Source organism: Sminthopsis crassicaudata, chromosome 2, assembly GCF_048593235.1.
Source record: "Sminthopsis crassicaudata isolate SCR6 chromosome 2, ASM4859323v1, whole genome shotgun sequence".
Lineage (NCBI taxonomy): Eukaryota > Metazoa > Chordata > Mammalia > Dasyuromorphia > Dasyuridae > Sminthopsis > Sminthopsis crassicaudata.
In genome coordinates, this window is record NC_133618.1 from 403,202,864 (window position 1) to 403,228,455 (window position 25,592).

At 37.6% G+C, this 25,592-nt stretch overlaps 1 protein-coding gene and 1 long non-coding RNA gene across 2 annotated transcripts in view; one reads left to right on the top strand and one right to left on the bottom strand.

Moving 5' to 3' along the window:
• GALNT10 (polypeptide N-acetylgalactosaminyltransferase 10) overlaps positions 1 to 13,776 on the top strand; it is a 172,134-nt gene extending 158,358 nt beyond the window's left edge. Inside the window, exons 8-12 of the mRNA XM_074291870.1 lie at positions 2,861 to 2,968; positions 7,326 to 7,547; positions 9,271 to 9,387; positions 10,907 to 11,056; positions 12,518 to 13,776. Coding sequence (XP_074147971.1) covers positions 2,861 to 2,968; positions 7,326 to 7,547; positions 9,271 to 9,387; positions 10,907 to 11,056; positions 12,518 to 12,685 — 765 coding nt within the window. The 3' untranslated portion in view covers positions 12,686 to 13,776. The remainder of the gene's footprint in view (positions 1 to 2,860; positions 2,969 to 7,325; positions 7,548 to 9,270; positions 9,388 to 10,906; positions 11,057 to 12,517) is intronic.
• The window catches only part of LOC141556925 (uncharacterized), a 56,702-nt gene that overhangs the window by 3,360 nt on the left and 27,750 nt on the right, over positions 1 to 25,592 (bottom strand). The window lies entirely within an intron of this gene.

Consider the following 25,592-nt stretch of genomic DNA (forward strand, 5'->3'; position numbering starts at 1 on the left):
TACACTGAATTAGGAATAAATGATGCCCCTTACTCTCTCTGTGAGGGAGGGACAGATCCCTTCACTTCCTTGAAGATTAAATTATAAGGTCTCTTGTCCAGCTGTAAATCTAGAATTCTGTAGCCTTACACTAGGTTTTCTGTCATCTCAATAACTTTGCCCTAGAGGTCCCTCCTCCCCACTTTCTCTCTACTTCCCCAGTTTCACCTTCACTTTCTGGAGTTCTTGGCTTCTTTTGTTGTTGGTCCTTCATTCTAGACAAGAAACAGTGACATCAGGAGGGTGATATCTTGACTTGCAAGTAAATTGGATTAAGTGAGGCAAAGCTGTGCAAAGTCACCAATTTCACTCTCTCCTCCAGAGTCATCTGAGTCCAGTGTATGATATAATACAGATGACTGATGATGGAAACTTAGCTCAATTACCACTTTCTGCAGGAGGGGCCAGTCTCAAAGGAAAGGTGCAACTCCTAACACCCTCCTCTCTAAGATTCTTTTTATTTGATTTGCTTGTGCTTGTATATATTTACATTTATATTTTTTGTCTTCCCAATAGAGTAAAAGTTTCATGATGGTAGAAACTGTTTCAATTTTATATTTGTCTTAGCACAATAGCTGGCACAGTGGATACTTAATAAATGCTTGTTGATTTGATTTGTTGAATCAAAGTCAAGCTCACTAGCATATAATTTGCAACCTATACTTCTTGGAAATCATAACATTAGCTTTCTTTAGTCCTGTCTCATTTCTCCCATTCATCAAGATCCTTCAGAGATCATTGAAAATTGCTCAGCAGTCATGTCCATCCTTTCTTTCAACACCTTGGAATAAAGTTCATTCAAGCCTGATAACTAGAAGTCATTGAGAACAATTAGATTCTTCTTATCTTAAATTTCCTTTTAACCATTTTTGTTCTGTCCTTTCCAATTCAGGAACTATTCTCTTTAACAGAGAAAATGGGAGCAAAATAATTAAGTGAACATAACTTCTTACTTTTATCCATTATCATCACTCTGAACAGACCTTTCCCTCCTTTGATCCTCCCCTTTTTCTAGTATGTCAATATTTCAGTGGATCTGCAAGGTGATTATTGCAGATCCTCCTCCAGTAGTGCAGAAAGGGAATCCATCCATCTATCTATCAGTCAGTAAACAATTATTAAGCCATCCACACTTCTCTTGCCTCTGTCCTCCCAAAAATTGGCCAGAGGGACTCCAAACAAGGCACTGGGAGCCGCCTTCTAAACCTTTTCAATATGCTTTGGTGGGCCACTGTCGTGTTCTATCTCATCCCATTATATAACCAACCTACCTCCTTTGCCAGTCATTTTCCAGATGAAATCCTTTATGTCATTTTCTGCTGCAACCTATTTATGCCTACCACATGATTCTCCATTGCTTTTTGGTTCACCCTTAAATTTGATTCTTCAGAGACTGTAGTGTCCCATAAGTGATAGCCATAGGATATCAGTAGAATAATAGTGTTTTTTTTAAAAATGGGTTTGTGTATCAGGGACATGCTTAGAATTATTGAAAACAGCAGAATTTCCCAAATATAAGCCAACCCACCCTTTTCTTCTTTCTAAATTTTGAACCCAGTTCCTTCTTTATTTGTAGTACCTACCCTAACTATAAACTAATGATTTAACCTAATGAGCGTAGTGTAGACAACATAGTGTAGACAACAGACATCCTTCATCCACTCATTTCTGCCCATTCAGGTTGTTAGGCTAAAGTCTTTTAAGTGGTTCAGAATCTGAGGGAGTTCTATAGTATTTTGGAGTTTGAGGAAATAAACAAAATGTCAACCAGAAAAAAAAGGTTCAAGGGTGCAATTGGGGCAAGGGTGAGAGTGACTTCAACCAAATAGAGAATCCTTCTTTCACTTCATTTTCATCACTTTGTATTAGAGAGTCTCCATGATGGTGATAAACACCTTTATTGATCATATTTCCTTGTTTTGTGCTTCACCTTGATTTTCTTAGGATCTTTGAACAAAATTATCTTTATCATTATATCATTAACATCAAAGAATTTATTACAGATATATGCCTCACAGACACTTTTTTGAAGAAAATACTTGAAAATATTTTGTTCTACTGAATCAAACATCTTTTTAAATAATAAACAAAACGAGATCCTATACATCTCTATATCTTATAGTTACTTGCATAACTGAAGTTTTTATCTGCTTTGGAAAAAATTTTTAAAGCATAGCTACATCTTTTTCATACTTACATGTGTGATATGATGATTTAAAAATATAATATTTATATAATATAATTATGTAACATTTTCACAAAGAATTTATGGTGGTGGAGCAGATAGGTGGGATAGGTAGGATAGAGTACCAGTCCTGAAGTCATCAGGCCCTGAATTCAAATTCAGCTTTGGACACTTACTAGCTGTGGGTTCCTGGCAAGTCACTTAGTCTCAATTGCCTCCAAATTTAAAAAAAAAAAAAATTGTGCATAATAGACATGTATCATTACTTGTTGATATTCTTTTTATCACCTTTTTTTCAGTATACTATCCTTGATATTCAGTTACTTAAGGGAGTGCACAGAGAAAGCAAATCTGCCAGAGAGATTCATGGTTTAGCCTTTGTTCAGAATTAAGCCTGCAGAGTTGGGACAAGAATCTAAAAGTCTTTTCCGAGTAGTGGATTGCTAAGACTCTGTGATTGTTGATGTCTGAATTTCAAGATAAAAATCTAAGAAATTACTGCTTCTTTGGGGGGGGGGGGGAGAACTTCAGGATTAAAAAAAATAAACTGGTAATTAGGAATCTCATCCAGAGATTCATTTTTTCTATCTCTACTCTCTCTTTCCTTTTCTCCCCTCCCTCTTCTCTCCCTCATAGGTGTGGATGTGTGGAGGCCGAATGGAGGACATCCCCTGTTCCAGAGTAGGTCACATCTACAGGAAATATATCCCTTACAAGATCCCTACAGGAGTCAGCCTGGCCCGGGTAAGATGTTGGCTTTGCCAGGAGGAGCCCAGGGTAGGAGGGTAAATCTCTGAATTTTATTTTTTATTCTAAACCTCAAAATAAAATAAAATAAAATAAGCACTTCCATATCCATAATAAAAAATGTGAAGGCTATGCTAGAACTATATGTGTCTATTTTGTAGAACCTATTTTCTTAGGAATTCTCTCAGGTCTGAGCTTAGTCCAAGCTTTGCCACAACTCACCTCAAGAATTTCTTCAGATCTTAAATCTCTCTACATATGCTCATACCGGTTGGACCAGGGTTGATGACAGAATTCAAATCCAAAGGGAATTTGATAAGCCAGACTACAGAGAAAAATCTATTAAGAAGCCATTTCATAGAGGCAATATAAAGCCCTGCAGTTGACTTCAAAAAAGCTGTTTTACAAGTACAATTTTAAAAGGCTTGACTGAGCAACAATTTGTATGAGGGAAAAAAAATCAGGGGATTTTTATGGACTGCAAATTCAGTAGGAGTCAGCAATGTGACATGGCAGCCAGAAAGACTTATTCAGCCTGAGGTGCTATTCATAGAAACAGAGAATCCAGATTATGGTCAAGGGGTACTAGAGGGGCCCTCTATGCTAAGAAGGGCTTTGTTTGGAGAAGAGAAGACTTAATAAGGGCATGGTGGCCATCTTCAAATATTTAAAGATCTATCATATAGAAGAAGGATTTCTACTTGATCCAGAGATAAACCAAGATGTGTCTTCCCCCAGGTTCCTAGAGAAAACAAATGCACCTCTTAACTGAGATGTTTCAAAAAACATTCTTATTCATTTCACAGTTTGGTCTAGATGACTTCTTGGGTCCCTTCCAGTCCTTTGGTTCCACACTACTGCAAAGTTACTATCCTTTTCTGAGCCACAATTTTCTCCTCTAAATTCAGAAATTAGTCCAAACCCCTCATTTTACAAAATGGACCGCCTGAGAATATAGTGAGTTCCTTGTTTCTGACAGTTTTCAAACATAATTTAGTTGTATAATAATAATAAAAGGTTTGCAAAACACTTTACAAATATCCTCACTTTATCCTAAAAATGAAGGGAGGTAAGTACTATTATTATCCCCATTTTACAGATAAGGAAACTGAGGCAAATAGGCAATTTCAACTTTAACTGAAGTTAAGTGATTTGCCCAATAAGTGTCTGAGACCAGATTTGAATTCAGGTGTGACTAACTCCAAGTCCAGCACTCTATCCATGTGTTACCCAGCAGCCTCTACTTGTCAGGGATGTTATGATGAGGATTCTTATCCAGATAGGTTAAACTAGATGATCTTTGAAATATTTACTCTGTGTGTGTGTGTGTAAAATACTTTAATGAGAGGCCCCCATGGTGTATCAGGAAGAGAAATTCTATGTCAGAAGACATAGCTATCATCCCAGTCCAGTTGCCAAGGATTAGGCCAGCTGGACAACCACAGGCAAGTAAGTTATTGTTGTTTCCTCACCTGTAACAAGGAGCTAATACCTGTACTGCCTATCTCAAGATTGCCAAGGGAATAGAAATGCAAGTTATTCACTGTTCTCCCAGATGCCTGCTTGCTCTGAGTGACCCCCCCCCCCAATTTGCCGTTCCTGAAGAACAAGTGCCATCTCCTAGTAGGCTGAGCTCCATGCCAAAGGGAATTTTTGTTGTTGCCTGGCCAGGGCCTCCCTTCGGCAAGGTTCAATCCTAAGGTAAAAATTCTAGGATCCCCAGAGTGAGGGCCTTCCGCCATCCTCCAGTTTATCACTTTGGCCAAGTTCAGGCTCTCCTCAGTACCTTTCTATCCAATAGAAACACTTCTGCGCCCTCTAGTGACATAGGATTATAGTGACCGCACCAGCCACTGAAGAAAAAAATTGTTCATTCACCAGCTAAGACCAAGTGAGAGTTGAGAATAGAACACCCAATTCCATGGAACTAGAAGAGACGACTTTGTCTCTCCCCATGTCACCAGGCAGCACTTCCTCTGAGAGCATTCTAGTGTAATTTACCTCATCCCGCATTTATTTAGCACTACTCATAGACAAACTATTGCGCGAGGTTCTTGGCATACCAAGAGAACTGTAACACAGACCCTCTCCACAAGGAACCTGTCATCTAAGTTTCAGAGAGACGGATTTCTGCCAATGAGAAGAGCTGTCCACAGGTCAAATGAGCTTCCTCAGAGCGTTATGGGAACTTCATTTTTGAAGGTTTTTAGGTACAGCCTGGATCACCACTTCTCAGGGATGTGGTCCAAGTGATTCTGATCAGCAACAGGTTGGACCAGAGGTGTCTCAATATTTTTTCCATCAGGAAATCTCAGATTGCAAAACTGAGGCTAAGGCTGGAGCATGTGGCTCTCAGAAGAAATCTGGGAAGTGAAAGATCACTTTCTCCCAAAGGAAGCCTGGAACTTTCATGTCAGAAGTGGATTTTGGGAAGGAAGCAAGAAACATCAACAAAGAGTAACAATTTAGGAGCTATCCATTCCAACTAGATAAGGGCTCATTTTTAAAGGAAAGCTTACCATGTCTTGTCAGTTCTCTGTTTAACAATACTTACTGCCATTCTCTTGTAGAATCATAGGATATTAGCACTGGAAGTAACCTCAAAACACATAAACTTGCCAAATCTCAGGCTCAGATGTTGGAAGACATAGTCCAACTATTCCTCAAACAGAAAATCCCTATATAACATATCTGACAAAAGCTGCTCATCCAGCCTTTGACTAAAGAATCTCCACAGTTATCCACTGCCTCTTCAGGGAGCCTGTTACAGTCTGGGACAGCTAAGTTTTTCTTTACATTGAAATCTGTATTCCCTTGACTTCCATCAACTGACCCTAGTTCTCTGTAGGATCACACAGAAGAAATTCAATATCTCTTCCAAATGATAGCCAAAACTCCTATCATTTGTTCTCTTCTCTTTGCTAACCATCCTCCAATGTCCTGAAGCAAAATTTAGGCCAGTTTTCCCTTGGTTTACCTACCCTGGACTACAATATTCCTTTCAAGTCTAAATCTGAGTAGTGATTTATAATATATCCCACGATCTCTTTTCAGCTTCCTTCCATCTTAGGAGGCAGTGACTATGTTCAGTGTGTTATCTTGAAACATGGGTCCAGGAAGCTGAATCTTCCTACTGGCTTAATTATGGTACTTGCTCACTTAATAGGAGCCTAGGATTTTTAAAAATATTTATCCTAATCAAGAAGCTTACAGATTATCTTTTTCCCAAACATCGTGTCACATTTTCTGAGTGGTTCGCAAGTTTTCAAACACCAAGAAAATGGGAGAGCAGAATCCTAGTAAAACAATATGATGAAAAGAGATATTCTCTGCACATAGTAGCCACCAACCAAATATTTGATGAATTGCTGAATTAAAATGTCTTGTGTTCTGAAGCCAGTTCTGCCACTAAAGAATGTTGTAATTTTGGATAAATCACTTTATCTTTAAGAGATTCCCTTTTCTCGATAAAATTAGAAAATTAGATGGTCTCAAGTATCTAAATTCTGACATCTTACACTGAATATTTTTAAGTCCCTCTCAACTCCGAGTTGCTAGAATAAGTTTTTTCTTTGACCTTGATGCCCCTAATCTCCCAGTTCTGAAATCCTTTTTGTTAACTCTCCGAGAGCGAGAAAGCTCTCTTCCTAATTCTCTCCCGTTACTTCTCCCATCTCTGCTCTTTTTCCACCTCTCTATCTCTGTCTCTGACTCTTTCTTTTTCACTCTTTCTTTCTGTCTCCCCTTTCCCTTTCTGCCTCTCTTCTTTCTCCCTCTCACCCTCTTCTCTCTTATCTCTGTCTGTCTCATAATCTTCCTCAGGTGCTCAGTGCCCTCATTTGTGTTCCCTTTCAAATGCCATTTCAAAGTGTTCTGGCTCATATTTTTCCATCACACTAACTAAAACTGTTGGGGAGTTTTTCACAGGCATCATAGCCCTAAGATAAAAGGATAATGGTCCAAAAGTGAAATTTCAGGAATTAACTAGAATATGGGAAAGAATAAGGCCTTTTCAGTACCTCTGAAGTAACAGCACTGAAGTAATTGGCTCTTAATAATAGTTCATCTTTCCTATAGCACCTATGACTTACAAGGTGTTTTCCTCACAATACTCATAGAAATAGGTGGTTCAAGTATTATCCCATTTAACAGATAAGTAGGCAGAGACTTAGAAAGGTGAAAGAATTTCTACAAGATCAAACAGCTGTGCTTTTTCTGTATTATTTCTCAGAATAAGGTTGGCTCTTGAGATCTCCCCACGAATTCTGCAAAATGAGAATATCTGTGTAGACCAGCTCCATCTTTGCTCCACCAAGAGCCTCACATCCTCTTCCTTCTACCTCTTTTCTCCCAGAATCTGAAACGAGTGGCAGAGGTGTGGATGGACGAATATGCAGAATACATTTATCAACGCCTTCCAGAGTACCGTCATCTCTCCACGGGGGATGTCACTGCCCAAAAGGATCTCCGAAACCACTTAAACTGCAAAAGCTTCAAGTGGTTCATGACTGAAATTGCCTGGGATCTGCCTAGGTATTATCCTCCAGTGGAGCCTGCAGCAGCTGCCTGGGGAGAGGTAAGTTTTGAGGAGTGAAAGAAGAAGAGAGTGTTTAGTTTTTTTCATTTCATTAAAGCAGAGAACTCAGAGCTGAAAGGAAAAATTCTTTCCTCCCACCTCTATCCCTATTACTTAGGTACCTATTTTACATGTTAAGCCGCTGAGCCCCAAAGAAATGGTGACCAAGATCTAGCAAACATAGGTAACAAGGCAATTGTCAAAGGAAGAGCTAATCTGCCTAATTTAATTTGGTTATATACCCTAGCAATTTTACTCTTGAGTTACAGATTCACATTCTCAAGGTGAAACAGTGATCTAATGGGGGTCAAAAATCTTAAGTCCTAATCCTGGCCATGTGACTAGAGCAATTCATCTTACTTTTTGAAGCCTCACTTTTTCCAGTCTATAAAATGGCATTATTACTACTTGTTCTTTCCTTTCCTCCTAAAGATTCTCTGAAAAGAAAATAAGATGATTAGATGATGTGTGTGTAAATATTGTAGAAATAAAAATATAGCTTTAAACTTCTTGAGGGCAGAGATTTTTTTCTTACATTTTCTTGCATATTGAGCACAGGGAATTTAGAAGCATCAATAAATAAATAAAGTCATAGGATATTAGATCTAGAAAAGTCCTTAGCACATAGTATAATTATCTCTTCCACATATTGGGGTTAAATGCACAGCACTCCCTCAATCTGGAAAATCCTTGTAGAATTCTTTGGCTTTCCCTTCATTCCACAGAAATTAGTTTTTTTTTTCGTTTTTTATGGCATGTTTATACCACTTTATTGTAAAATTTGAGTGTTTATGGTATTAAACCATAAAATATGTTGATGTTATACAATACTATACACACTATTTATGCATTTCTGAGTTTCTAAACTTTTTCTGTGTCCCCTGCTGACTTTTGTCTATCATTCAGAGCTTCCACAAAATTCCTATTTAATTTCTTATGCTGACCCACAGTATATTGAAACTTCAATGGGAAAGTTGTGTTATAGAAGGGATTACTGGACAGAGAATTTCTGGGTTAGAAGAAATCACATAATGGTAAAAAATTTATATATATATATGTTAGAGCTGGAAAGGAGTTTAGAGTTTATTTCCTTTTGAGTGATTAACTCACTGCTATTCCCTTTTTTTTTTTTTTTTTTTTTGAAAAGGACACTGAGGCCCCAGAGGCTATAGCTTGTCCAAGGTCGGTCTTCAGTTTAGGAGAGGAGCAGATGTCCTGCTCTTTTGGCTATAATAAGATGCCTCAGTGCAGGGATTCTTAGCTTTTTTTTTTATTTCATGAACCTCTTTGGCAACCTGGTTAAATTTACGGAACCCTTCTCAGAATAATGGGGACTTCTTAAAGTTGTAATTGAAGGAAATGCTAAGTTTCCATTACAAATTAAGGGAAATGAAGGTGTGATTTATTTTCCCAAACATCTATTCATAGACCCCCAGATTAAGAGCCCCTGAATTAGGGGATGGAAGGACAATTCTATGATTCCTTAAATAGTTTCTTTGACCCTGGTTTAATTGAATTTTCCTTTAATGAGAAGTGGAGAATAGTGCCATAAAGTTAACTTAAACTTTAAGGTCAAGCTTGAAACTAAACCATATTGATGGCCCCTTTTCCTCCACCTGTCCTTGGGGTTCATGTCATCCTGCTTCATTTTTTTCTGAAAAGCTTTTAATTGGTCCTTTGGCCTTTAAGCAACATATATACAGAGCTCTCTTTGCCATTTCAGATCCGCAATGTAGGAACCCAGCTGTGTATAGGCACAAAACATGGTGCCCCGGGTTCCTCTCTGAGATTAGAAAGCTGCGTCAAAGGCCGAGCGGAGGCAGCATGGAGTAATGTGCAGGTAACCCTTCCTTAGTGGGGACCTCAGACATCTAGGCACTCCCTATTAGACTGTAGAATTCCTCTTCTTCAGTCCTGTAATTTCAGAGGCCAGAGTTCCAAGTAATTATGCCAGTGCCTTCCAAATCACATCTGAAGGAGAAGAGGAAGAACAGTGGGAATGAATGGGAGGGACCAGAGAGAGAAGTAATGGAAGAAGCATAATGTATTACAGATACTAAATATGTACACAAAAGAGCCCAGAGCAAGTCTCTGAAGCAGTTCCAGTATTCAATAATCAATTCCCCAGACAGAAAACAGGGACTTGATTAATACCTTCTATGGTGCTAGAAAAGAGACTCAAATCCACAGACCTGCATATGCATTGATCTATAAGAAGAATTAAATATCTTCAAGAGGACAGCTTTAATATATTTGCAAAGATGAAAATAATGAATTAAACTAATTAAAGTCTAAAAATAGAGTATTTAAGTATTCCTAATAGGGGCTGTCAATAAAGGAACAAACCCAGGTCTTCTCACAGATAGAATAGTATTTGAATCTTGGAATCTTAGACCTTGAAAGAAACCTTAGAAAATAACATGCAGAATATTCAAACTAAAAGAACCCTTAGAACAAAGCATGAAAGAACTGGAAGAGGCCTTATGCAGTTTCTAGTTCAACCCTCTAAGAGAGGAAAATGAATCTCAAAAAAGGGAAGTAACTGGCCAACAAGATGGTAGAATCATAAGTGCAGTCCTGGAAGACACAATAAGACACCAAGGGATTGAGCTAGCAATCACAATAATTATATTAATACCATGAGTCAGATGTATATATTTGGTTAGGCCAAACCAACCCACGCATCAGCTATATTAGGCAGTATGCAGCAAGCATTCTAATCCTGTTGCCCCCCATGGGAGTGCTTCTTTAAGTGCTGTTTTTATTTATATTATTAGAGTCATTGGCTCTCCTTGATATATTTCCAACCTGCATCAGTTCATAAGTCTTCCCATGTTTCTCTGAACTCTTTATAGTTATCATTTATTACAGGGCAATAATATTCCATTACATTCATATGCCACAATTTGTTATACCAGTTGATGAATGTACACTTTTTCCCCCTAACTTTTTGTCACAGTTATTTCTTAAGAAGCCTTTAGCTTCCTGCCAGCATCTTCAGGATGTTGTCCTTTGTATTCCATAGCCATCAGCAAATTACTGTCCATCTTTGAAATAAAAATGTATTGCTTTCTTAAAGAAATAATATAACAGAAGTTCACAGTTTCATATACAGTATTATTTTTCTATTTGCATATTGAATGGTTTATGTTTGCTGCTATTTAAGCTCATAATAAAAGAGACAATTTAAGTTTTAGAATTATCCTTACTTGAAAAAAACATTTGTTTCCGTCTCCTATAATCAAGCCCAGTCCTAATTCCCATGACAGACTTGGGATCACAATGGCATAATATAGTATTGGGGTGCTCTTTCTCCTGTCCTTATCATAATGAAAGTAGTTATGACTGTGTATCTACAGGTGTTTACCTTCAGTTGGAGAGAAGATATCCGTCCTGGAGATCCCCAACACACCAAGAAGTTTTGTTTCGACACTATCTCCCATAACAGTCCTGTGACACTCTATGATTGTCATGGCATGAAAGGAAACCAGCTATGGAAATATGTAAATGTAAGAGTGGAAGCTATGTCGTTCCCAGCCATCCTCCCCTTTACTACCAATTTAAGTTGTGTTGAATTCTCATGCTTTGCATAGAGCTAATATAAGGCAGCTATAAAAATCATATTATCTTTAATAATAATAAATCAGATTAATACAGGTATTATAAATACAGTATGATACAAGACACATTTATTGAGTGCCTATTGTGTGCAGACTACTGTGCTAGGCACTGGAGGTACTGCCCTGATGAAATGTGTAGTCTAGCATTTGGATAAGACACAAGTGCAGATAATCAGAATAAATAAACTCATGTGTCATATGTTAAAACAAAGTCCTATGTGAGGTCTAAGTACAGAGGTTATTATCAGTGCTAGGAATATAGCTGGTCAGGGCAGGCTTTCCAAAAGAATTGGCAAAATGTTGCCCATATGATCTTGTTTGAGCCTCCCAACATCCCCATGAAGTGGGTGGTACAGGTATACTGGGTCTCCATTTTATAAATAAGGAAATGAAAATTTGAGGGAGTCAGAAAAACAGAAAGACCTGCCCAAGATTATACAGCTAGTAAGTGCCCTGGCAGATCCTCAAGCCAAGCTCCCGGATTCCATCTAGTGCACTGAATGCTAACCAAGCAGCCACCATAACACATTCCCCCAAGGAGGAGTATTGGATATAGTTCAACGCCGTCAACTAAAGGAACAAGATATAGTGGTGAGAGAAGTAAATTTGGAATGAGTAGATGAGTTAAAATCATGTCATTCCCTTCTTGAGCTTCAAAATGGGAATAGTAAACTTTGTGCTCCAGTTCTTTATAAATTGTAAAATACTTAACAGTATCAGTAGCATTATTTATGCTGGCCTTGACATTTTTTAATCATAATAACATTATAAGTAGAGATCCTTAAGAAGATATTGATTAACCATACAATATAATGTCTGAATACATTTAAAGGAGATTGGGGGAGTGGTAAGGGACTTCCAAGAAAATAGGGTCCCCAATTGAAGCTCTAACTGTCCAGGGAAACATATGTGCTTTTGAACAGCAGAGGTTTTGTTCATCTAATGTTCTTAAAACACTAGATGAAATTGAACTATTGGATCCCTTAGACACTTTCCTTATCAGACATCTCAGAAGCTCTCTGAGGATCACTAAGGACAGATTACTCCAATGTTGGGTGGACACAAGGTCATCTCACCAGGTTGAAACAGGTAAAGTGACAGTCTAGGGCCACACAAGTTGGTGGCAGAGTTGGGACCAAAACCTCAGGTCTTCTGACTCCTATTTCAGTGTTTTTATCCCACTACATTGAAATGATTTAGGAAACAAATAGAAAAGTATGTCTGCCTTGCCTGAGTTTGAAGATAGTGGTCCTTTTTCTTTACAGAGATATTGGATTGTTCATTATGTCCCACCTTTCCCTCCTATCTTTTGTAAAGCAAATTCTGTTTTATAATCTCTCTGTTTTCCAGGACAAGACTCTATATCATCCTGTCAGTGGTAGCTGTATGGACTGTACTGAGAGTGATCACAGGATCTTCATGAATACTTGCAACCCATCATCTCCCACACAGCAATGGATATTTCAGTACACAAACTCAACTGTCCTGGAAAAATTCAACAAGAACTCTGATTTATAATCGTAGCAAATAACTATGTGTGCCTGTGTGTGTGTGTGTATGTATATATATATATGTGTGTGTGTATATATATGCATATGTATATCATTCACACACTCCCCTAAACACACATGCACACATATTACAATTATTTTTTTTAATTGGTGAAAGAGATTTTTTTAAAGAATAATTTTTTTTAAAACACAATGTCCCAAGAAATATTTCCAGAGGGATAGAGGAAAAGACATGATCTAAAGGGCAATATTAATTTTTACAATGCTTTAACACTCACTCCCTCAATACCTCTCTCTATTGGGAAGATTGAGGATATTCATGGACTCTTTTGCTGTTCCCTCTAAATCAGGTCTGAAGCTACCCATCCCAGGAACAGTAGGCCTGACCAGCTCTGGTGCTTCTCTCCCAAAGAATGCAGCTGATTTGATAGGGAGGTTGGAAAGATGCCCCTGTGGGGTATCAAACTTTTCCTGGGTGATTTCCTCAGCATATCTGAGTTTTTAAGACCTCTCATCTTCTTCACCTAATTCCCCTGCCAAAGGAGGGTCTCATAGAAGTTATTTGATCAATATTGGGCAAAAATGCAGATAAAATGGTGGGAAAGTTCTCAAAGTCTTGGGTTGGAAAGGATTTAAAGGGGCCTCAACAGTAAAGCTCATTAGCTACATTGGACTATATGTTCTACATTATTTTTTGAACATTTATGAGGTGGATATGGATTCAGGAGCCCAAAAAGACCAATAGTTTCATTCTTGTGGGTCTGACCTTTGGCTTACAAATCATGTTGGTCATAATATAGGCTGCACCTTGGCTCTAATCTGCTTATCTAAAATGGAAGCTCAATATGTTGGTATCTATCTGCCCTGCCCTTGACCTTCTGAGGCAGCTGGATCAAGGTTGTAATTTGCAGTTGGTCCCCACCAGCCTTTATTTTTTTTTTCTCTTTCACATGAATGCAGCTTTGGAAATTTGCTCAAGGTGCCTGTTTGTCATTTTCCCTAGAATTCTCTACACTACACCCCTTCCTCCAATCCTGATTTGCTGACCACCACCAGCCAAACATCCAACTTTTACAGTAAATTTATTTTTGTATAGTAGTTCTGTGTAATTATTTTTCACTGTATTTATATTTCTTACTACACTAGTAACAACCCAGATTCTATAGTGCTTTGGGGCTAACAGAGTGTTTTCATAACACATTTAATGTGAGAATGTTAACACCAAGTATTATCCTATTTTACAGATGAGGAATCTGAGACTTAGGAATCACTTGTCCATGATTACATAGGTATTAAAGGGCAGAGCCAGGCTAAACCTCAGTTGTCTACTCTAAAGTCCAGTGTTTCCACTTCGTTACAATTTAACTACTGTTGCCCAGTCCCTTGCCCAAGATGTGATTGATGAACGGGGATCTCGCCCAGAGGGCAAGCTCTATAACTTTGCCCAGATAAATCTTCCTTCCCCTTGGCTCACTAGAACACCACAGGCCTTAATGACAGTTATAAGAAAGCACTAGAATCTTACCTAAAGATGCCACTAATTTAATCGTTGCCCAAGCTTTGAAGACATTACCATTCCTACAGCCAAATAGAATCTTTGGCAAGTTATTAGCTTCTAGAATTCAACAAGGAAACTGACCCAAATGACAATCAAAATATTAGGAACCACTTCTCAGAGAGCTGATGGAGCAGCCCATCCTCCAGAGAGAGGATTGGGTTATTTCCAGGAGGTATAACAGGGGAAGAAAACTGTCCTTGGCAGCCAGAAAGAGTCTCATGGCAGACTTCAAATGAGAGAAGGGCCCATTGTGTAGAAAAAGGGATTGGACTTGTTTTTGGCAAAACCAGAAATGAAGGAAAAGTGTAGAGTGATAGATCTGACCTCAATGAATAATAAAAGTTGTCCAAAAGTGATATGGGCTGCTTCAGGAGTTAGTGAGTTTCCCATCATTAAGCAAAAAGTAAAAGCTAGCCACTTTTTCCATAATATTTAGAGGAGATTCATCTGTAGGAGGGGCTGGGCTAGATGATATCTGAGGTTTCTTTAAACTCTAGGCCCCATGCTTGGCTCTGCCACTGATGAACTGTGTGACCTTAGATAAATCAATTATTGTGCTTGAACCTCAGTTTCATCTATAAAACTAAAATAGGCTTTGTAAGACTTAACACTGGCTACTTCCCAGAAATGTTGAAAGTACTCAGAAAATGTGAATGCTATTATTGCCATCTTGTCTAAGACAAAAGACCTTGTGAGTGTCCCCTCTCTAACCTAACTCCCAGGTTTTCTGCTGAAAGGTAATATTCCTCTCAGCAACTATCAGGTTTAGTGCTCCAGACCACCAGTAGTCCTCCACATTGGCAAAGCTCCATCGTGACCGACAAGAAGTTTCTTGTAGCCCTTTAGAGTTCATTCAAACAATTCCCAGAGGTAATTCTCCCCAATGGTAAATGGGCTTTTTTTTTTTCACCACATGGTTTTCAGTCTTTAAACCAGCAAGTCAAGAGACAGAGGAACCTCAAAACCAAGGAGAAGTCTATAGATAATCATCCAGGTCATAAGTGGTTCTAAAAGGTTATCATAACCAAGTTTGATCAGTTTTGCTTACAGAGGGATGAATAGAAGCAGTTTTCCAATTCCACCTCCTCTACCTTCTATCTTATTTACAGAAAGGGAAGAATCCAAGTGTCCCATGACCAGATATATATCTCACTAAATTCCATTCCTTAATGGGTTCATCTTGCTCAGTTAATTACATTCCATTCTCCCAGAGGCTTCCCAAGCTAATGGAAAGTATTTGCTTAGCCAACCTGCCACCCACTGATTAAAAAATAGAAATTGTATTTAGAGACTCATAATGGAGCAAAGGTGTGAAGCCATTATTCCAATTAGTTTTAACTATTTAGAAATTAAATTACTACAGCAAAAGTCTGAGAATAGAATCTCACATTTGCATTTGAGATAAAAAATCTGATTTCAGGTGCCATCAGTCACTTCTGGGGGAAGAGGACATATTTCTCCTGTTCCAGATCAAGATATTACCAAGAAATTAAAACCATCCCACTCCTCTTGCCTAAAAACTATCAATACATTGTATCTCAGTGCCCTTTTCCAGTGCAGATCGGTTTTCATATTAGCATAATGTTTTTAGAAAGGTTGAGAATAGAAATCCTTACTAGAAAAGTATCTCTGATAGACTGGTGAGACTGAAGGCCATTGCTGGAAAAATTGTGGAACAACTACTGAACAAATGGTTTGTGAAGCATTTTAGAAAGGGAAGCAATGATCTCTAGGAGCTACCATGGGTCCATTCAAAACAAGTTACTATAGACTAACAAACATTTCATTGATAAGGCTACAAGGTGAGTAGAGCAGGAAGATGATAAGCTGCAGTTGTATGTCTGTATTGCAAAAAAAGGCATTTGAAATTCACATTAGCTCTACAAAACAGAATACAATAGAATGATCATATAGTGAGGTGTAATCATTGAAATTATCATACATAAATAATTGATATATCAATTATTTATAATAACTATATTACTGAAGGAAAAGTTTGTAGTAGCGTACAATGGGGGGGAGGTCTATCTTTGTTGCTGTTTATAATTTTTGTGAAGATATAGAAATTATCAAATTTAAAGAACAGGAAGAAAGAAATACCTGATAAGATAAAATTAGGAGTCAGAAATATTTGGACAAGTCTTGAATGGTGAACTGCAAAACTAATCTTTACAAGGATACTTGTAAGATGCTCAAATAATTATTTTAAACTGCTTAAGTGCTAGATAGGGAGATATAGTTAAACATCCATTTGATCCAATAATTTAAAAAAAAAAAAAAGAAACTGAGGGCTGATGACTACAAACACATTATGAGTCAGCACTGTAATGAGAAGCCAAAAAAAAAGTGAATATGTATTAATAGAAACAAAATGTCCAGAACAAGGGCAATGATATCATCAGTTTTCTGTGCTAATAAACCATATATAACATTCAGTTGGGCAAACTACATTTCCACAAAAAGGTAACCAGAATGGTGAAGGGACTGAACTTCGTGATTATGTCTTGTGAGTATTTCAGATCAGAAACTAGGAATATTTCTCTTGGAGAAAATTCAGGTTAAGGGACAGGGTGGGAGGTACCTCTCTGTTAAAACATTGCAACAACTCTGATATGGAAAAAGGAGTCATACTTGTTTTGCTGAGCCCTGTATGGTAGAACTGTGTGGGTGACCCAGGGTAGCAGATTCCAATTCCAAATACAAAAGAACTGCCTAATAGAGCTATTCATCTATCCAAAAGTGGGCTAGGCTGTTTCATGAGATGGAGAGTTTCCCTTCACTGGAGGTGTTCAAGCAAAGGCTGACTAATGACTTGTCTAGGTAATAGAGGGGAGCCTCATGGCAAGAAGGAGACTGAACTAGTGACCTCTGATCCCTTTCCAACTCAGATTATTTGGCTATGCCTACTTTTTTGGAATAATTTAGGGAATAATTGGGATTAATCATTAAAGAGGGATACAACAGCATCAAAACACAAGCTGTGCCTTTTCAAAGAAAATGTAATTGTATAGTAAGTGCCTAAATTTGAATTATTTTCAAGTGCCTTAGTGGACAAACAAGCATGAATTGGGAGAAAGAAGGAAAAGAATTGTTGGTGGCATACACAATTACTATCTAATTGCATGTGGGAGTGTTTTGATGTTCATTTTCCATAGGAGATTTAGTCCTGGGAGAGGAAAACAAGACAACAGGACTGGATCAAGATGGGTTTTTTTTCTTTATCTCCCTGGAAATTGACTTTTCTCTATACCCCTTCATACAAAGTCCTTTATCCTTCCCCTGGGACAAGAGCCACAGTTTCAGAGCAGCCTTTGCCCCTTGGTCAAGGGCAGTTTTCATTGTCCCACACATCACTTCCATCCAAAGAGCATACTACTCATCCTGAGGAGCCATATTTTACCATCAAAAAGAAAATGAGGAGCTTCTAGGTAGCACAATGGATAGAGCACTAAGTCTAGAGGACCTGAGTTCAATTTTACCTTTAGACACTTAATAGCTCTATGACCCTGAACAAATCACACAGAAATAAAGGGGAGAGGGAAATAAGGAAGGAGTTTTCTAGTTTTCCAGAGTGATGTACTCTGAGTCAAATCGACCCTTTTAATTTGCACTGGATCTCCCTGGGAAATAAAAGAACCTTATTAGCCACTCATTAGTCTCCCCTAACATGTCTTGTTTTAAACTGAGAATGGGCAACATCCCCTACAAAAGTATGGGGTTTCTTAATTAAGCCCTCTACCTCTTGTGACAAGCAGAACATGAGGAGTGAGAACTGGTACTTCACAAAGTAGAATTAATAGCTGTTTTCTCTAACTCTAGTTTTCTGCAACTAATGGCTAATCTGAAGTGCCCAGTTCCTTTTTATTTCCTCTGTTGATGCTTGATAAGGAACAAGTAATAATGGGAACTTTGTAAATTCTAGAGAATGTTATAGCAGAAATAGCACTGGACTGAGAATCAGGAGACCTGAGTCCTAGTCCTTTCCTTCTCTCACTTTTAGTTTTCTCTTAAAACAAGAAGTTTGAATTAGGCTTACACTCTAGAACCAAAAGGGACATAGGATCCCATTTAGTCCAACCTCCATATTTTACAAAAATAGAAACCAAGACCCAGAGTATTTAAATGACCTCCTCTATGTCCCACAGTTAATAAGCATGAGAAAGGGGATTTGAACACAAACCCTTTGACCCAGAATCTGCTCTTTTCACTGTATCACAGTTGTATGATCTTATGGTTTCTTCAAGCTCTAAAATACTATAACATGATAAACATAATCAGGATACAGGTAAGAGCCTAAACAAATGAGTGAATTGCTGTGTGTTGTAATAAACTCCCCATTGATGGAAATTCCCAGAATATCAGAGCTTAAAAATGTCAATAGAAATCATTTATTTAGTATTTTTATTTTACAGGTGAGAAGCAAAGAAATTAAAGAATTTTCTTAAGGGTTATATTATTAATTCTGGTTGCACTCAGGTCTCCCAGTTCCTAAGCCAACAAACTTCCCATTCTACCACACTGCTTCCTTTTGTTTAAACAGAAGTTTGCCTCTGCCACTAGAAAGAAGATTCTAATTTTTATTGAAAGATATATGATGATAGAGATGCTAGTGAATTCAGTGTTTATCCTGAATCTTCCTCTTAACATTCTGAGCTTCCATCTTTAACCGTCGCTGACACATCCAAGGCCTTTCAAGACATCTGAACTTCTCTGGCTCTCTTGGCCTAAATGTGTTCACTTTAATTGAGAAAAGTTTGGATTTTACAAAAGAAACTAGGTAACTAAAATTAAAAATATAAATAAATACCTAGAAACTAGTAAATGTGCAGACTTGTCTTAATTGAGCTCCTATCTTGGTTTGGTGATTCCCTCTCCAAGGTTACCAACTATCTTAGCTGCTAAATTTCATTGCTTTAGTCTTTATCCCATTTGACTTCTGTGTGGCTTTTGGCCCAATTAATCACACACATTCCTCCTGGATTCTCTCTTCCATTGGCTTTTATGACACTGCTTTATCAGGTTCTCCAGACTTTCAACAGGTGAAGAATGAGCTTGGAGCAGGGAAGCGGGAAGTAGTGAGGAGCACATTCCAGACCTCAATAGTCTTAAAAACAAGACAGATGATACAGGGTGACCTGACTATTCATCAGTCTCCTTTGCTGGACATTGTCCACCTCCCACTCACTAGGTCATGAGTGTTACCCAGCATTCTGTCAGAAATGCTTCTCTCTCTACAGAAATCTCAGCTCCCATTGGCTTCATTATCTCTATAAAGATCACTCAAATCTGTATCATCTGTCATAAACTCTTTGCATCACCACTCTCAAAATCTTATCAGCATCTTAAGCTCAACATAACCAAAAACCACCTCTCTTCCAAACTTCCCCATTTCTGGTGATGTTTGCAATCTTGGAATTATCCCCAACTCTTCTATCCTTCACCTATCCTTGCCATATGTTAACAATTGCTAAATCTTATCGATTCTAACTCCTTAACTTCCATATACAAATCATCTCTCTGCTCATAGTCACTTAATCTAGTTCTAGCCCTTATCATCTCTCACCTTAACAAATTATACTAGTCCTATTTCCAATCTCTCCTCTCTCCAACACATCCTCCATAGAGCTATTAAATTATAATTCCTAAAACACATCAAACCACGGCATTACTCTACTTAAAAATCCACAGTAGGTCCCTATTGAATGTTTCAGTGACAAAAGACAAACTCTTCAACTGAGCATTTAGAGCACTTTACAATTATGAGGCTATCCTACACTTCCAGAACTACATCCCTTTACAACCCTATAATCCAGTCAAAATGTCCTCTTCCTTAAGCCCCACCTTCCTTCTACCCATATTCCTTTGTGCAGGTGTTTACCCCCTCTCTGAAGTGAACATCCTCTTCACTTCATCCTCTTGAAAGCCTTAATTTTTGTGTTGCCAACTTTACGAAGGACCTCATTCAAAGATTTTGTGAATTCTTTCCTTCCTAAAATTTCCTCAGCCTCATTCATCCACACTACTATCTACATACACAGTCTATTCCCCAGGTGAAATGTAAACTTTCTGAGTACAGCAATTGTCCTCGGAGTCTAACACACCTTTCACATAGAAATTGCATAATAAATGTTTTCAGACCTGAACACAAACTGTCAGACATTAAAGGAACCTTAGAACATACACTGGCAGAATTAGCAGGCCCTTAGAAGTCATCCAGTCATCCTTAAGGGAAACTGATCCTATTAACTCTTGAATACTTTCCAAAAGCACACAATTCTCAGGTGCTTAAGGTCCAATACAACTTAATGCTATTCTACCTTTCTAGACTTGTTTCTCCTCACATAGGAAGTGAATCAGCATTTATCAAGATCTATTATGTGTCAGGCATTGTGCTAAATACTTTGCAAATCTCATTGATTCGCCTACCAACCCTGTGAGGTAGGTGCTATCATGATCTTATAGTTGAGAAAATTTGTAGATGAGGTCAAATAACTTCCCTGGGTTATTCCCTGGGTTATCTGAGGCCAGACTTGAACTTGGGTCTTCCTAACTCCAGGCTCAAAGGTCTTACCTATTGAGCCACTCAGCTGCCTCTGCAACCTGGGCCATCACCAGTCATCTTGACTTTTGTTTTGCCACTGGATTTTGATGATTCTGGAGGTGACTTTGCTAGGCTCTATATAACTTAAATCCAATTCATGAGCAAGTCAAGACATCACCCTTTTTATGTGATTGGTCCTCTTCAAGAATGAAGGAGGAACAATCAAAGCAATAAGGTAGAAAGTAGCCAGTGTAGAAAGAGCACAGGCTCTGCAGTCAGAAGATCGGAATTCAAATCCTGCCCTGATGTTTACTTACTTTTGTGACTTTGTTCAGTCCTCCAACTTAGCTGGGCCTTAAATAAAAATGAAGAGGTTGATCTTCTGAAGTACAAAGGAGGAAGGTGATTTGCCCAGAATGTATTATAAGCTGAGCCAGAATAAAACCTACTTTTTCATTCCCTAAGATTCTCCAAACCCTCTATTTCAACACCTCCCCTCAGTAACTTGTTGCTCCCTTCTACTAGCAGTCAAGATGTCAAAAGAAAGTAGATGAGCAATTGATACATTTTGGAGGATTTAGGATCCCAGGAACATGCAGAAATTTGAGATAATCACTCCCAAATCCATATAGATTTGTATGCTAGTTGTCCTTTGTATGAGATGTTTGTAGAAACAAGTTTTCAGCCTCTTAGCTAAAATAAAGTATAATCAAAAATTACTAAGCTATTGACTCTTTAAAAAGAAAAGATAACAAAGAAGGGCTTACTGGAAGAAGCAAGACCAGAACTAAACGTTGAAGAAAAGATAGGATTTCAACAGATAAAGCTCAAACTGAGATTGAGGGGAGGAGAAATTATCAAGTCGCAAAATGAGAAACCCATTCTAGTTCTGAATATTTTTTATAAATAAGATGACTGATGCAGTTTGACCAAAAACAAGCCATAATCATAAATAAATGAGATTAAAATCCTTGTGTGATATTTACACTGGTTCTGAAGCCAAGAGATGAGCCCCCCCAAAAAATATTGGGGTCAAAGGCACCACTAAAATAAGTGCTCAGCTTCTTGTGGAAGTTACTTTGAATTAGAATATTTTTTAGATACATACCTTTTGGCATGAGCAGGTTTTAACAGTTATTGGCATTGTTAGGTCTTTGGCAAGGTTTATGTTTCCTGACACTTTTTGTGTTAAATGCCCTATATATGTGATGACATCACAAAATTTTCAAGCTTTAAACGTTTAAATAAGTTTATATACTAAAAAATGGCCTGTATTATGCCTTGCAGAATGGCTGCCTACTGACCTATCTCTTTTTTAGTTTCTAGTTAAATCTAATTATTTCATTTTCCTTATAAAATCTTTGGACGTATGGGAACCACCTTCTCCATTTGAAAAAAATTTCTAATCCCAGTTACCACAGGAAGGGGAGGATAGCATCCAGAAATTAAGGGGCAGAACAACCTAAATGTGACAAGTACAGATCAGTGCTACCAAGATAGCACAGTGAACAGAGTACTAGACTTGGAATCAAGAAGACCTGAGTTCAAATTCAGTTAAAAACAGTAGAATGATCTTTCACCAATCATTTATCTTCTGCCTCACTTTCTTTAACTGTATAAACTGGGAATAACAGCACTGACCTCCCAGGATTATTGTGAGAAACAAATAATATTTGTTGGTGGTTATATACTAGGTGCTTAATAAATGCTTGTGTTCTTCCTTCCCAGGATAGACACTTTCTCTACAGAGGCAGATGGGTATATATAGCTATCCCTCCCATTGTGTAACTTTTCCCATTGTATGACTTGAGTTTTAATATATCATGGATCAGTATAAGAAATTAAATGGGAATTTTGGGAGAGTTTTGCAGAAGCCACAGATGACACACAAAGGCCAGCAGATGGCACAGAAAAAGTTTAGAAACTCAAAAGTGCAGGATACTTGTTAAAAAAAAAAAAAAAAAAAAGCTTTTCAGTAAACCTTTAGCGTCACACAAGAAAAGGTTAAGCCTTTATATGATTTCCTAAAGGAAAAAAGGTAAAATGTCTACCCCTGTGGATTTTTCAGATTGTGGGGGCACTAAGCCTGTAACCTTCATGATGTGGGAGGAATAACTATAGTCTAGAATATAAAGTTTTTGATCCAAGGTTCTTAACCATTTCTGTACATCAAGAAAGCCTTACAATCTGATGAAGTCTTAATGCTTGCACAGAATGATATTTTCAAATGTACAAAAATAAACACAATGGAATTACATTGGAATGGAATTACAATGGAAACCAATTACATCAAAATAGAATTTTTAAAATATTTTTAAAATAAGTCTCATGGGCTCCAGATTCATTCCTATGATTTAGAAAGTTACCTGAGGGATGTGAGGATGTGATTTGCATCTAGACAATATCAGAGACAGAACCTATGCTCTGCTCCAAGACTGGCCTTCTATCCACCAGTCTGGATGCTGTCCTCTCATAGAAATAACCAACTTTTTAGGGAGATCCAGCTTTATTCTAACCAGTAAAACAGTTTTACCTAGGAATAGGGAAAAATTATTGTCAAAGATTTAGCTTCCACCATTAAACACCTTGGATGGAAACGGTATCCTGCAGATGGTCTCAGAATGCCTAGCTACATATCTACACAGAAGAAGCACTTCTTAAAGCTTGTACCAACTAATTGAGAAAAATTAAAATTTTAATACAAGGAAGGGAAAGACATAGCTTCCAGAATCTTTGATACTCAATTTATTTACCCTCTTCTCTTCCTCCATCCCCACCAAAGAAAATACTATTGCACCATATCTGAGGGAACTTAGTGAGGGGGAGAATCATTGTGTGAATCTTACTCTCATCAGAAGAGGCTCAAAGAGTAAATAATTAACATATTTGTTTTTCAGAGAATTTTCTCTCACCTCATTAAAAGGGGGGAGAGGAAAAGGGAAAAGGAAAAGGGGAATAAGTGAAGGGACTTGGAGGGAGGGGGGAGGGATCCTAAAAAAAAAAAAAAAAAAAAAGAGGGAGGGTTGCGCGTCACAAGGGGGGTCTGTAAATTAAATATCGGGGAGGGGGATCAGGGGGGTCAAGGGAAAAAAGCATAATCTGGGGATAATACGATGGCAGGAAATACAGAATTAGTAATTTTAACTGTAAATGTAAATGGGATGAACGATCCCATCAAACGGAGACGGATAGTAGATTGGATCAAAAAGCAGAACCCTACAATATGTTGCCTACAGGAAACACACTTAAAGCAGGGAGATACATACAGAGTAAAGGTAAAAGGTTGGAACAGAGCCTATTATGCTTCAGGTAAAGCCAAAAAAGCAGGGGTAGCTATCCTTATCTCAGATCAAGCAAAAGCAGAAGTAGATCTCGTTAAAAAAGATAAGGAAGGAAACTATATCCTGCTGAAAGGTAGCATAAATAATGAAGCCATATCAATACTAAACATATATGCACCAAGTGGTATAGCATCTAACTTTCTAAAGGAAAAGTTAAGAGAACTGCAAGAAGAAATAGACAGTAAAACTATAATAGTGGGAGATCTCAACCTTGCACTCTCAGATTTAGACAAATCAAACCACAAAACAAACAAGAAAGAAATTAAAAAAGTAAATAGAACATTAGAAAAACTAGGTATGATAGACCTTTGGAGAAAACTGAATGGCAATAGGAAGGAATATACTTTCTTCTCAGCAGTTCATGGATCCTATACAAAAATTGACCATATACTAGGACATAAAGATCTCAAAATTAAATGTAGGAAGGCAGAAATAATAAATGCCTTCTTCTCAGATCACAATGCAATAAAAGCTACATTCAGTAAAAAGTTAGGGGTAAATAGACCAAAAAGTAATTGGAAACTGAATAATCTCATCTTAAAGAATGACTGGGTGAAAGAGCAAATTATAGAAACAATTAACAATTTCACCCAAGATAATGATAATGATGAGACATCATATCAAAATCTTTGGGATGCAGCTAAAGCGGTAATAAGGGGAAATTTTATATCTTTAGAGGCTTATTTGAAGAAAATTGAGAAAGAGAAGATTAACGAATTGGGCTTACAACTTAAAAGGCTAGAAAAAGACCAAATTATAAACCCCCAACCAAAAATTAAACTCGAAATACAAAAATTAAAAGGAGAAATCAATAAAATTGAAAGTAAAAAAACTATTGAATTAATAAATAAAACCAAGAGTTGGTTTTATGAAAAAGCCAATAAAATAGATAAACCTTTGGTAAATTTGATCAAAAAAAAGAAAGAGGAAAATCAAATTGATAGTCTTACAAATGAAAAGGGGGATCTTTCCACCAATGAAGAGGAAATTAGAGAAATAATAAGGAGTTACTTTGCCCAACTTTATGCCAATAAATTTGATAACTTAAGTGAAATGGATGACTTCCTCCAAAAATATAGGCTCCCTAGATTAACAGAGGAGGAGATAAATTGCTTAAATAGTCCCATTTCAGAAAAAGAAATAGAACAAGCTATTAATCAACTCCCCAGGAAAAAATCCCCAGGGCCAGATGGATTCACATGTGAATTCTACCAAACATTTAAAGAACAATTAGCCCCAATGTTATATAAATTATTTGAAAAAATAGGGGATGAAGGAGTCCTACCAAATTCCTTTTATGACACAGACATGGTACTGATACCTAAACCTGGTAGATCGAAAACTGAGAAAGAAAATTATAGACCAATCTCCTTAATGAATATTGATGCTAAAATCTTAAATAAGATATTAGCAAAAAGACTTCAGAAAATCATCTCCAAGATAATACACTATGATCAAGTAGGATTTATTCCAG